The sequence below is a fragment of the Prunus mume genome, linkage group LG1 (genome assembly GCF_029339155.1).
Source record: "Prunus mume cultivar Tortuosa linkage group LG1, ASM2933915v1, whole genome shotgun sequence".
Classification (NCBI taxonomy): Eukaryota; Viridiplantae; Streptophyta; class Magnoliopsida; order Rosales; family Rosaceae; genus Prunus; species Prunus mume.
In genome coordinates this window covers 7,133,079-7,145,706 of record NC_142698.1, presented here as the reverse complement: position 1 = coordinate 7,145,706, position 12,628 = coordinate 7,133,079, and the positions used below count along the sequence as shown (strand labels likewise).

At 36.6% G+C, this 12,628-nt stretch overlaps 1 protein-coding gene across 1 annotated transcript; it reads right to left on the bottom strand.

Annotated features, from left to right (window-relative positions):
• Positions 1 to 8,911: 8,911 nt before the first annotated feature.
• On the bottom strand, positions 8,912 to 11,002 carry LOC103344018 (transcription factor MYB1-like). Its single transcript, XM_089041897.1, has 3 exons — positions 10,774 to 11,002; positions 10,095 to 10,224; positions 8,912 to 9,383 (listed from the first exon to the last, which is right to left on the bottom strand). The coding sequence occupies exons 1-3, from the start codon at positions 11,000 to 11,002 to the stop codon at positions 8,912 to 8,914; spliced, it is 831 nt and encodes a 276-aa protein (XP_088898023.1).
• Positions 11,003 to 12,628: the final 1,626 nt, after the last annotated feature.

Genomic DNA, 12,628 nt, shown 5'->3' with positions numbered 1-12,628 from the left:
CTAAACCTCTGAAATCCTGATGTTTAGCTCAAACCAACAAAAGAATGATCGAGTTGCAACAATCCGATCCAGTACGAATAGATTGTTGGCATATTAGGATGAAATGAGGCTATCTATGCAGAATTCAGTCGTTAATATGGCAGAATTCATGCACGCAAGTGCAGAAGAACAAGAAGAAAGTCTACATGATGAGGAATTGGAGTCTGCACCAGCTTGGATGACTCATTGCCGGAAGTAGAGGACCCTTTGCAGGAAATAAACTTGAGCACAAAAGATGATCCCAGGCCTACTTTTATCAGTGCTTTGCTAGAGGGACCATTGAAGGGTGAAATCATTGCACTTCTACATGATTTCACAGATTGTTTCGCATGACATTACCATGAAATGCCTAGATTGGACAGAAGATTAGTAAAGCACAAATTGCCAATAAAAGAGGGATACCTACCAGTCAAGTAGGCCAGAAGAAGGATGTCCATGGAGACAGAATTGAAAGTTAAAGAGGAAATAGAGAGACTAGTTAAAGCAGGCTTCATTAGACCAGCCATTTATGTTGATTGGCTGTCTAACATTGTGCTAGATCTTAAGAGAAAAACAGGAGTAGTAAGAGTCTATGTAGATTACGGGAACCTGAATGAGGCATGTCCCAAATATGAGTACCCCATGCCAATGACAGCAATGTTGGTAGACAGAGTTGCTCATAACCAAATGCTATCATTCATGGGTGGCAACGCAGGATATAATTAGATAATGGTAGCAAATGAAGACATCCACAAGAGTGTTTTCATATGTCCAGGACATATAGGCGCATTTGAATATGTTGTAATGCCTTTTGGTTTGAAAAATGCAAGGGCCACCTATCAAAGTGCAATGAATTCTGTTTTCCACGACATGACAGGCCATTCCCTAGAAGTATACATAGATGATGTAGTGATTAAGTCTCCAGAAAAAGGATATCATGTATCCAATTTGAAGAAAGCTTTTCTACGAATGAGACAACACAAGTTGAAGATGAATCCTATGAAGTGCGTTTTCAGGGTTCAAGCTGGCAATTTCCTAGGGTTCCTGGTCCCTCGAAGAGGTATAGAAATTGACAAAAACAAAGAGAAATCTATCATAGAAGCTTTGCCACCTCGGAACAAGAAAGAATTGCAAAGTCTCTTGGGGAAGATCAACTTTCTCAGAAGGTTCATATCCAATTATGTAGGAAAATCCATCCTTTCTCTTCCTTGCTAAGTTTGAAACAAAAACATGCGTTTAGATGGGAAGAACAGCACCATCAGGCTTTTGAAGAAATCAAGTATTATCTTTCAAATTCGCCAGTTCTCCCTCTACCAAAAAGGGGCAGACCACTCAAACTGTATGTCTCTACATCAGAAGTATCTATTGGGAGCCTTTTGGTTCAAGATAACAAGGAAGGGAAGGAACAGGTAGTCTGCTACCTAAGTAGAACTCTACAGAAGTAGAAAGAAATTATTCTACTGTTGAAAGGCTATGTTTGGCTTTTTACTTCACTGCTATAAAACTCAGACATTACATGTTACCCTTTACCATCTACATCATTGCCAACACAGATTTGATTAAATACATGCTAACGAGGCCAATGTTGAAGGCATAATTGGTAAATGGACCTCAAAAGGCTACCAAGGGACAGGCTGTTGCCGACTTCTTGGTAGATCATCCAAGGGAAGAGATTGAGAACATGGACTCCATGGATATAGCCAATACAGATCTATGCTAAGCAGAGCTCACATATGTCTCAATAATCCCATATACTAAGTCCATCTCACCCCTTAGAAGTTGTATTTTGATGGATCTAAAATCGACATGACTTCTGAAGCATGAATTATGTTAGAAGATCCATTGGGAATCTAACACTGTTATTCATTTAAGCTGGATTTCCAATGCACCAACAATAGAGCAGAGTATGAAGCTTTGATCATTGGTCTTAAGATGTTGGTAGAACTAGGAATCCAGTTTGTGGAAATATTGCGAGATTACATGCTTGTTCCAAAGTAGATTGCTGGGGAATACAAGTGTTTGAATCCTTCCTTAGCTATTTATTTGGTGGCAGCCAGAAATCTCTGGGGCAAAATTCAAGGAGGCCACTTAGGAACATATTCTAAGGGAAGAAAATTTCGCAGCCAATGAAATGGCTCAAATAGCAGCAAGAGTGCAAATACCTGAAGACTGTGTACAGAGAATCATCAAAGTGGGGAAGAAAAGTCTACCATATGTTCTGACTAGGGGAATGGAGATAGATGTCAATTTTTCCATATAATGATTGAGGAGGATTGGAGATTGCCTACAATTAGTTATCTGCAATATCCAACCCTTCCTTCCGAGAAGAGGGAAAGAATCATGGCTCTATGAACTACCTCATTGGAATGAAGACTTGGTCCGAAAAGGGAAGGGTGAGTTACTCTTGAGATGCTTGGGAAAGGAAAAATACATGAAAGTCATGGGAGAAGTGCATGAAGGAATCTGTGGAGCACATCAAGGTGGAAGAAAAATGTGCTGGCTAATCAAAAGGTATGGTTATTTCTGGCCTACCATGATGAAAGACTGCATAAAGTATTCCAAAGGATGTGAAGCTTGCCAAAGATATGGACCAATCCAGCCAGTAGCAAACAACACTGTTTCATCATTGTGGCTACAAATTATTTCACTAAATGGGTAGAGGCTAAGCTAGTCAAATCCACCACATCTCAAGAGATCATCACTTTTATTGAAGAGCAGATTGTGCATAGGTTTGGCATACCATAATCAATCACAACTGATAGAGAGACTTCTTTCATATCCAGAGAAATGCAAGATATGGCAAGTAGCCTCAAGATCAAGTTACTCTAGTCTGCTCCTTACCACGCTTAAGCAAATGGATAGGTAGAATCAAGCAACAAGGTGATCATTAAAATCATAAGGAAAATTCTTGAGGATAATCCAAGGCAATGGCATGAAAAATTGTCAGAAATCTTGTGGGCCTATAGGACTTCAAAGAGAGAAGCAACTGGTATGACCTCATATGCTCTAACCTATGGACATAACGCGATTCTGCCCACAGAAATTACAGTCCAGTCCATCAAAATTGCCCAGTAGCATAACTTAGTTGATGAAGACTATTCACAAGCAATGCTGCTAGAGTTGGAGGGATTGGATATAGGCATAATTGATACCCTCGACAAACTCTTAGTAGGAAAAGAAGTTGTGGCAAGAGCCTATAATAAAAGGGTTAAAAACAAGAGCTTTGAAGAAGGAGAAATCGTTTGGAAAGCAGTTTTGCCCTTGGATTCCACATGGCTGGTTATTGAAAATGGTCACCTATTTGGGAAGGCCCTTTTTTAATTAAACAGGTCCTGGGATTTGAGGCATACAGGTTACAAGACCAAGATGGAGAAGCCCATGCAGCGCCAATTAATGGCAAATGGTTAAAGAAGTTCTATCCAACTATGTGGGATTCATAAGCAGTACAAACAGATCCTAGGATTGAAGAAGAAATGGATAGAACTATTACTTAACTTTTTGAATAGTTAATGTAAATATGTTGGTTCATTTTTGTCTATTCTACCTATCTGTGATCGTTAAAATGAAAGAAATGAAAAGATGGTCGAAAAGGACATTCTCAATTTCAAGCCTAAATCAGAAGCAAGGAATTAAAGTGCAGATGGCCATACTCTGAAAAGGAGATTTAGTCTTTGCACCCAATCTAGTTTCAGATTCTTCTGTTTCTAATATAGGAATATTGAAAGTGGAAGGGAGTTAGGTTTTTTGAATGAACAGTAATGGAATTTTTGAAAGCTCTTATAAAGATTCAGAAAGAAGATCGTGGAAGAAGAAGGGTTGCTCAGATTAAAGTAGCTGTTAAATCACCCACTTCCCCACGAAGTCTAAATGAGAAAGGCAGAAACATTGGTTAAAATGAACTTCCTAGACGTGGAAGAAAGAAGGAACTACCTCAGAGGAATAGCAACAAAAGGAATTGGCCAGCTTTTGCCTTTGGGCCTCTTTTGTTTCTTGGCCATCATTAAGTAGGAATCTCCTCATATAAAAGAAACTTGTCGTTTTAAAACGATACAGACGTCGGGAGCATTGTTTGAGCCCAAATTCCACGCGCTAGCCCAATTGACATTAGTCCATGTCATAAAGCAGAAGTTTGGGCCTAGTTTAAAAGTCAGAAATCAGCCCAAAATGGTTTTTAGAGGCCCAAACCATTTTAAAATCAATTAGCAAGGATTAAATTCACAAATTAAAGACTAATTGCCATTAAATGGTGATTTAATTTGAACAAATCAAGTTTCCAATAGATTTCAAGATCAGGCCCAGCTTCTAAACTCTTCAATAGCTTAAATTTTTTTATCATCGCCGTTGATCTCAATTCCAGAGTTCTAAATCAGCATATATTTTTGAAAGATCTTTTCTCTCAGAAGAAAGCCCATGTGACTTTGAAAAATTCAAAATTTTCGACTGGGCAGAGGATGTGATGGGGAGTTCTGGTAAAAGGGTTAATTGGAAAACCACTTCCCCATAACATTTAATGCTAGAAAAGGAAGAGCAGGTTTCCTTCTATACTCATTGGGGCCTTGCATCAAACAAGTTGAATTTATAAAAAATAAACAGGAGACAAGTAAGCTTTTCGTCGGAAAAGCAAATGGACCATCATAGAAACTGATTATTGATAAGTCTGTTGTTTTTGTCAGAATAATACCTCCCCCTTTTCTTGCACTATGAAAAGAAAATCCTTTCAAAAGATCTCCCCTCCAGATATTAAAGATTAAACACACATTTAGATTCTCTATAAATATAAGAGGAGGTGAACAGAGTTGGAGGCAGCCAAAAAATTCAATTAATACAAAAACTCTCAAAGTCATACTAACAAATTCAAAACAAGATCAATCGATCTCAAAAGTCTTCAGACTCTGAAGCAACCAACCTCTTTGATTGACAAAAGACAGATCAGCCAGAACTCAGACTTCTACTTCAGATTCAATTTAAAGAAACAGTTTACAAAGGAAACGAGATTTCTCTCGTTACAAATTTGGTTTAGCATAAGCCAAATCAAGTCGAATTTGGGTTTGTCATAATATTAGAACCTTAAAAAATTCACAGAAATGCCTCGATCTCTTAGGATTGCCAGAATAGCTTTTGGACGATTCATAATCAAGCGAGCAGTGCGTAGTGCGGCTCCAGAGCTAGCAATCATCAATCCAGCCTCGTCCATACTACAAAATCTCAATTCTGCCCATCTAGCAAGCCTCTCCATGGCTAGGATAGATTAAAGCTCTCCCAATCTCAACATTTGTATCGATTTCTAGCTGAGCCTCATTAGTTGTAGGTGCTACGTTTGAATCCAGCATAGATACACCCAGTCTAGCCTAAGTTACAGGCAACAATTCAAGTAGAAATCGATGCCCAGTGTTTTGTTGTCCCTTCAGACATGCAGTCCCCTTTTGCTTGAAAGTTGTGTAATAGGCAGTTTTTCTTAAAACAATTTGATTTGTTTTTCAATATTCATTTTGGCTAGAACTACCAGTTTACTGTGATAAATTGTGAAATCCTCACCAATCTGAGGCAAGAAAAGAACTTACTTGAGATATTTTCCTCATCCAAACTCACAATCACTTGTTTAAAGTTAGTAACTTGGGGCGCAAGTTATCTATTTTTCATAAGTCTATTAGGGTTTTTAAAACTGCTAGCAGTAGCACGCTCACACAAAAAAAAAAAAAAAAAGTTGACTTGTTGACCACCAATGGTTTTCAAGCCAATGGAGAACTTTACCCTACCATCACAGGACTAGATCTAAACGGGTGAACAATATAATTGCGAGTAACACAACATGTGAGTTCACTGAAGGAGGAGGAGGGTAGGGTGTCTTGATAAGTTTTGGAGAGAGAAAGAGAGAGAGGAGCTGGGTTTTGGGGTGGGGGTGGGGTTGGTGATTGCTTGAGATGGGAATGGTGTCAGGATTAATGTGTGAGCTTGGGTTTTTTTTGTTTTTTGTTTTATTTAACTTTTCTTCATTTTAGTTATCAAAACCTTAGTATAGGAGGGTAAAAAAGAAAGAACAAAAAAGAATAAAATAAAATAAAAAGTATTAAAAAGTTAAAAAAAGTGTAAATAGAGTAAATGGGAGTGAGGAAATCACCTCCCTATATATATGGTTTAGGGCCAGTCAGAGAAGACAACAGACATCTAATAATTGATACCCTCACCATTTGGGCCAGTCAGAGACGTAAAAGTTTCAGATAACGGAATAGTGCTTCATGTAATGGATCGATCTTATCTTGGTGTTCCTGATGTCTCTTGTTTTGTCGGTTCGAATAAAATTTTCAAAATTTGGAAAAAGCAAAAACATCGGGGGCTACATCTGTTGCATTGTGCAGATTGTTATTATGTAGAAAAAGAAAAGAAGCATTTTTGGCACACCTCCCAATTTCCATAAATGCATGAAGGTGATGAACGTGGGGCCTCACTGATTCAGCAGAGAGAGAGGAGCTGAAAAAGGGAAGTATGGCTATAGCTACCCCATGGACAGATAAAAACGACGACGACGTTGTCAGTGGAGAAAGGGATCGTACGATTTTGGGGTGCCGACTTGCCATGGGCAGAAAGGGACTATCGTGAAGAAGACGCAGACTGCAAAGCATAGCCCTGCTCCCATCGTGAAGAAGACGCAGACTGCAAAGCATAGCCCTGCTCCCACTAACTCAACCCTTTCTTTCTCTCTATCTCTACCTCTACACAAATACTTTGAATGAAAAAAAGTGTGAAATTTCATTCAATAATTGCCAACATATTATTCTTTTTCTCGGGTACACAGGATGCAAAAGGCAGCGGGGTATAGAGAGCTACAGAATCTAACATTGAATGCCAAGGGCTGCTGGTAACGAGTTTTTATATTTATTTATTTATTCTTTCTTTCAAACGTAATTGAGATTACAATTGTATACAAATTAAAATATTATTTCTGGTATTAGAAATATTTTAATTAATGATTTACAAAGGAGAGAATCCCTAGCTACTACATTATACAATCAGCAGAATAATCGAATTCTTTTGTCATCTTTGGTGCCTATGATTGTAGTTTAAAGTTAGAAATGTATACCAACTACCAAATTTTGTAAAAGTTGAAGGGATTAGATGAATTAAGTATAACTGTTGATAACCTACAATTTGTAGAGATTGGAAGGGATAAGTTTTCCTTCATGGATTCTTCTTCTACCTTCAACTTTGAAAGTCGAACTCCAGTTTTTACTTCAGCATTCTTTAAATCTAGTGAGTTATCTAATCCTACACACCATATATAGCCTAATTAATGCATTGAATTTGTATGCATCGTCAGTTGGTGGAGAAACACTTACATAAAACGGGGATAACACTATTTTTCTATCTCTAGTCAGTCACGATATATCACACGTGATAACTTTTCTACATAACATTATATGATTAGCACAAAATAGCAAAACAATATTATTGCCGCAAGAAAATTCTGCTATTGATTGAGGAGCTTTGAATTTCTCAACAACTAATGAATGCATTGGCTTGTATGCATCGTCATCTCCCAAGGATTGAAAATAAGTGGGCCTGCGAATATGAACATAAGTTGGAGCATTCAGTAATATTATCTATTCCAAATGTATTGTATCGAGAACATTGAATTAACTGACATAGATTGTTCCATTATTGTTGTATATATTGAATGTCTATGTGAGCACACAACACACTAGAGTTGGTTTGTCTTGCTCCGACTCTCACTAGAAGCACATGGTCAATTCCCACTTATGTGCTCAAATAGTTTTCTTTTTATATATTTTTTGAAAGTAATAAAAATTTCTCAATAAAATGATCCTGAATTTAAATGAGATAAAATTTAAATGAGTGAGTCTCACTTAAGAATTTAAATGAGTTGGAAGTAACAAATGATTAGTCAACACATTGACTTGACATATCCTCATATATGCAATGCAAGATTTTACCCTTGAGCCAATTTGCGTTTAGCCACACTTTATCTTAGTCATAGTAGCTCTCTTCAACCAAGTCTATCCTAGACTAATTAATCTTGCTTTGTGATTTACAATAGCAAATACGATGTTGTCTAAGGAAGTCATAGATCAAAATAGCTAAAGCTTACCTTACAATATTTAGTAAACGTTGGGACTGCAAAATAGACACCGTACCAAATAAAATGGACCATACCCAAAAATCAACAAAGATTAAATAAACAATCCCATGGTTAAATGTACATTCGGACTATAATTCGTTTTACAACAATATTACGTGACATTGGTATTTGACAACATGTTGTGCAACAAGGCTCTCCCTAGCGAGAAATTATTGCGTGGTAACTGGAGTACGGCTACATGGTAAAACTTGTGCACGTGCTATAATATGTGGGTGGAGAATGGTTGATATTTCCCCCTTTTATGGAATAATATCACTAAATCTACTTATATTATAACACGTGGACAGGTTATATCAGGTAATCGTACTCCAATACTAGTATATAATTACTTATCCCTAGCGTCACTCAAAAATATCTCATGCCTTGTTTTCGTCACGAAAATCTGAACCAATAGTTTTAACATTCAAGAAACTACTTACTTAATTTTCAATAAACGCTTGCACTGAGTTGGGTTAAGAGCAGTTAACTGTGTACTTGAGATCTTGTATTTGAATCTCCCTTCTCCAATATCATTTGTATAAAAAATAAAAAAAAAATAAAAAAAACATATATGGTAATAAATTCAGGCATATGTGTATAAACTAGAATATTATTTATTTGAGTACTATAAAATAGAAAATGTTATTACAGAATATTACAATGAAAAAGAATTCAACAGAAATAAATGTTTAAAAAGGGATGCAAAAGACGTCTACTGGGAAGACATAGACCCTCTGAACCTTAGTTCTCTCTCTATTTTTATTTTGAAAAATTCCAAAGATGAAAAGAGAAGTCACTGTTTCTCAGCAGGCCTTCGTCAGCATAATTGACACCAGTTCCTGTGTTTTGGGCTATGTTTTCAACCCAAAAGTTTGTGAAGAAATCTTCCTCCAACTGAAAACCAGAACACATTGCTCTTTCAACACTGTTCGTATCAGCTAACTGGCTTTTCCACTCATCAATTCCATTTTCTATAGGCGGTGATGATGGCAATGGCCAGCTAAAATTCTCTTGTAATTGAATATGCTGTAAAGTTGGAGCTGGGCTGCTCAAACAATTTGGCTTTTTGGAGAAGGATCGTGGTTGAGGCCTTAATATTACTGTCTTTGTTGTTTCTAGGGTTTTATCTTTTTCGGCCCCAGAAGACTTATTTTTCCTTAGTCGGGTACTCCAGTAGTTTTTCACATGGTTTGATGTTCTTCCAGGAAGTCTTCCAGCAATCAGCGACCACCTAAATGATGTGCATGCAGAAAGAAAAAGGATTTGTTAGAAATTATATTATTTAGACATTTTTAATACAGCTTATTAGAACAAGTGATTTAATGGAAAGAACAAAAAGTGATAAAACGAAAGGGATTAGATTGCCTCAAAAGTACTTTGGTATAAGTGTACGTAGTAGTAGAGGCACAAAGTATTTAGATCCGAAATCATGTGGCATTGCACTGTTTTGTTTGTTCATGTCTAAGGGCTCGTTTGAGACTGCTTCACTAGGAAACACTTATACTCATATGCACTTCTATTATAAAGAGGTTGAAATTTTCATAAGAAATCCAAGTGTTTTCGGAAGAAACACATAACAGGTGCTTCTCTAGAAAGTGCTTCTATAATATAGAAGCACGAATATATATATATATATATATATATATATAAAGAACAATATATATAATATATTAAGTCAGATTGAAATGTTTACTCAATTGAATAAATAACGTAATTTGTCGTATTACTTTTCAACTCTTTTCCTTCTGGCTGTGGTATTCTTTTTTCTTTCTTATTTCCATTTTGATATTACTATTCAAGATTTATATGGTTGGGGTATGTATTAATTTGGCCAAGTACTTAGTTTTAGCTGCAAAAAGCACAAACAAGTCGAACAAAAAGAACAGAAAGTCCTTCATTCCTAGCAAGTTAGCTACGAAAGAGAAGTTCAGATTGTACTTGCCTGTTCCCTAAAAGCTTTCGAAGCCTAACCATTAGATCCACTTCATCTTCTGTAAAGTCTCCTGTTCTGATATTTGGCCTCAAGTAGTTCAACCACCTCAGTCTACAGCTTTTCCTGCATCTGTACAAGCCTGCATACATAATTCATAAAACTTACACATATAAAATCTTCCTACATTCTCCATAAAGAACAATTTAGGGCCCTTTTGAAGGAAATAAGAGTGAGAATGGGAGTCAAGATGAGATTGAGAGAGAGGATGAAAGGGGAGGATGAGAAGGAGGAGTCACAAAAGTGAAAACAATGTCAAATAGATTGCAGCTTTTAGTTTTTGTTTTTACTTTTGTTACTCATCTATCCCATCCTCCACTCTCATGTTTCCTCTCAAACCCATCTCCACTCTCATTCTCACTTTCATTCTCCCCCTTTTTCCTCTGTACTCTAGCACAAAAAATAAAAAATAAAAACTAAAAAATAAATTAAAATGATTTATCAAACGAGCCTCAAATTTCTTTCTTGAGCAAGTCCAGTTATAAGTATAGATATAAATTTAACTAAGAAAATTACTTGCCTCCTTACTCTGACTCACTCCTATGATCAAATAAATAAATTACATTACAAACACGTCCTGCATACAGATAAAGACCAAGCAAGCAGTGTTTTCAACTAATAATAATAATACCTGCTTTGAGAGAAACCTGATGCCATTTGCCTTCACCGTGCTGTTGAATGTATTGCCTGAGAAGTTCATCTTCCTCTCTAGTCCATGCACCTTTTCTCACTCTCGGTAAATTATTACCCTCCATGTTGTGGGGATGTGTCGTACACACTTCTCGAAGCCGTGTATCTATATATAAATATTCTTCCGTGCATCTCCCCTCTCCATATAAAGGGAAGACAGAAGGTAACATTTCTCCTTTTTCTTTTTCTTTCTTTCTCACATGTAATTGTTAGTTTTTTTAGAGATATTTAGTCATATACCCATTTTTAACATTAATAATATAGATAAACTCTGCACTACTAAATTTCTATAAACAAACCCAAAAAAAAACCCAAAAAATAATAGCTGCCACTATTGAATTTAATTTTGATTATTAAATTACTTTGATACCCTATTGAGTGTTTTGAACTTTTTTCATAAGGTTTTGGGGTTTGGTTTGTTTTAAGAAATCCATGATAGTTTTGTAATTTAAAAGAAGTTAAAAATGTTGTAAATGAGCTTTGGGTGTATTTCTAAAGTCCATTTCATATGGGGGTTTTTTTAATATTTATAATTTGAACTCCTATATTGGGTATAATAGTGAATCTCCCTTTTTTTTATAGGCTTTTTAAAATATCCCTAAAGTTTACAAAATTATCAAATTACATCTTTTTGAAAAAAATTTAAAAAAAAAATCATTCGTAGTCCTTAAGGTTAATAGGTGCACTCAGAAAGAGTCCATGACGTTAAGTTCTATCCAAAAATATGTTAAATTGATGATGTGACACACATGTGAGTCTCACATACCAATAATATGATGTCATGTGGATTAAATAAAAAAATATTTTTAAAAATAATTTGAAAATTATAAACCATTAAAAAATTTAAAACAAAACAAAACAAAATTTAAACCCCTGCCATTGAGACCTTAGGTAACTCACCAGCTGAAGGTAGCAGTTTCCCAACTGTACCACCTTATATTTAAGACACAAATGCTTTGAAAAAAAGTGTGAAATATCATTTAATAATTATTCTGTTTGAAGTTAATTCCTTGTGTGTTTAAATACCAAATCATAATTAAGTTAACTTTCTGTGTTCAAGACTTCCCCATGTTGATGCTCTTTTTCGAAGAGGGTCAACTTAGAGAAAAGATAGGGGTCTGCTTTTAGCAGGAGAAGGGCCTGGGCCTTCAACAAGGGGCTAGCCTGCAGAAGACAAAATAGGAGAAGCGTCGTCAAGCTTGACACCATGTAGTGCGGTCGAAGGCTCTCGATACTTAAGTCACTAAGGGTGGTAACTTTAGCAAAGTAATGAAAAGGTAAGAAAATAGTTACCTTCTTTACTAGGGCACTGTTCTCTATTTATAGGGAAGTGAAACTGGGAGGTTTGTGTAGATTTCCGATGTGGGACTTTGTGCAAGTCGCTGCGGTGGTGACACGTGTCATAGAAATTAGGTTTAGCAGTTTGTAAGCTTTGGCAGTCGGGAGTTTGGCAGGTGCTTGGCATCTCTGAAGAGTGTCTTCCTTGGCAGGGAGAAGGCATGTCGCCTTGGTGCTAATTGTTTTGAGGCTGGATATGCTCGATTGATTATGGTGTAAACAGTAGTCCCCCAAGTTCGCGGTCAAGAAGTGACTTCTGGGTTGGGAACTTGTGAGTTTTTGTGTAATCATGACCGAGCAATCCAGGTTCAGTGGGAGCCGTAGGGCATTCCCTAGCCCCCCAAGTTGGCAAGCTAGAAGTTGCCTTAGTACTTGGTAGGTATGATAAAAGCTATGTTAGCCTCTGGGATATTTGGTAGCTGGGTACCTTTGAAAGAAAAGTAGACCTGGGTCTTGAA

Excerpts from the sequence above, each read along its gene's own strand:
- LOC103344018 (XM_089041897.1), bottom strand. The coding sequence starts at position 11,002 with ATGTTACCTTCTGTCTTCCCTTTATATGGAGAGGGGAGATGCACGGAA. Across the intron at positions 10,225-10,773 it reads TCAGGTTTCTCTCAAAGCAG|GCTTGTACAGATGCAGGAAA; the intron begins GTATTATTATTA and ends TTATGTATGCAG. Across the intron at positions 9,384-10,094 it reads CGAAAGCTTTTAGGGAACAG|GTGGTCGCTGATTGCTGGAA; the intron begins GCAAGTACAATC and ends CACATCATTTAG.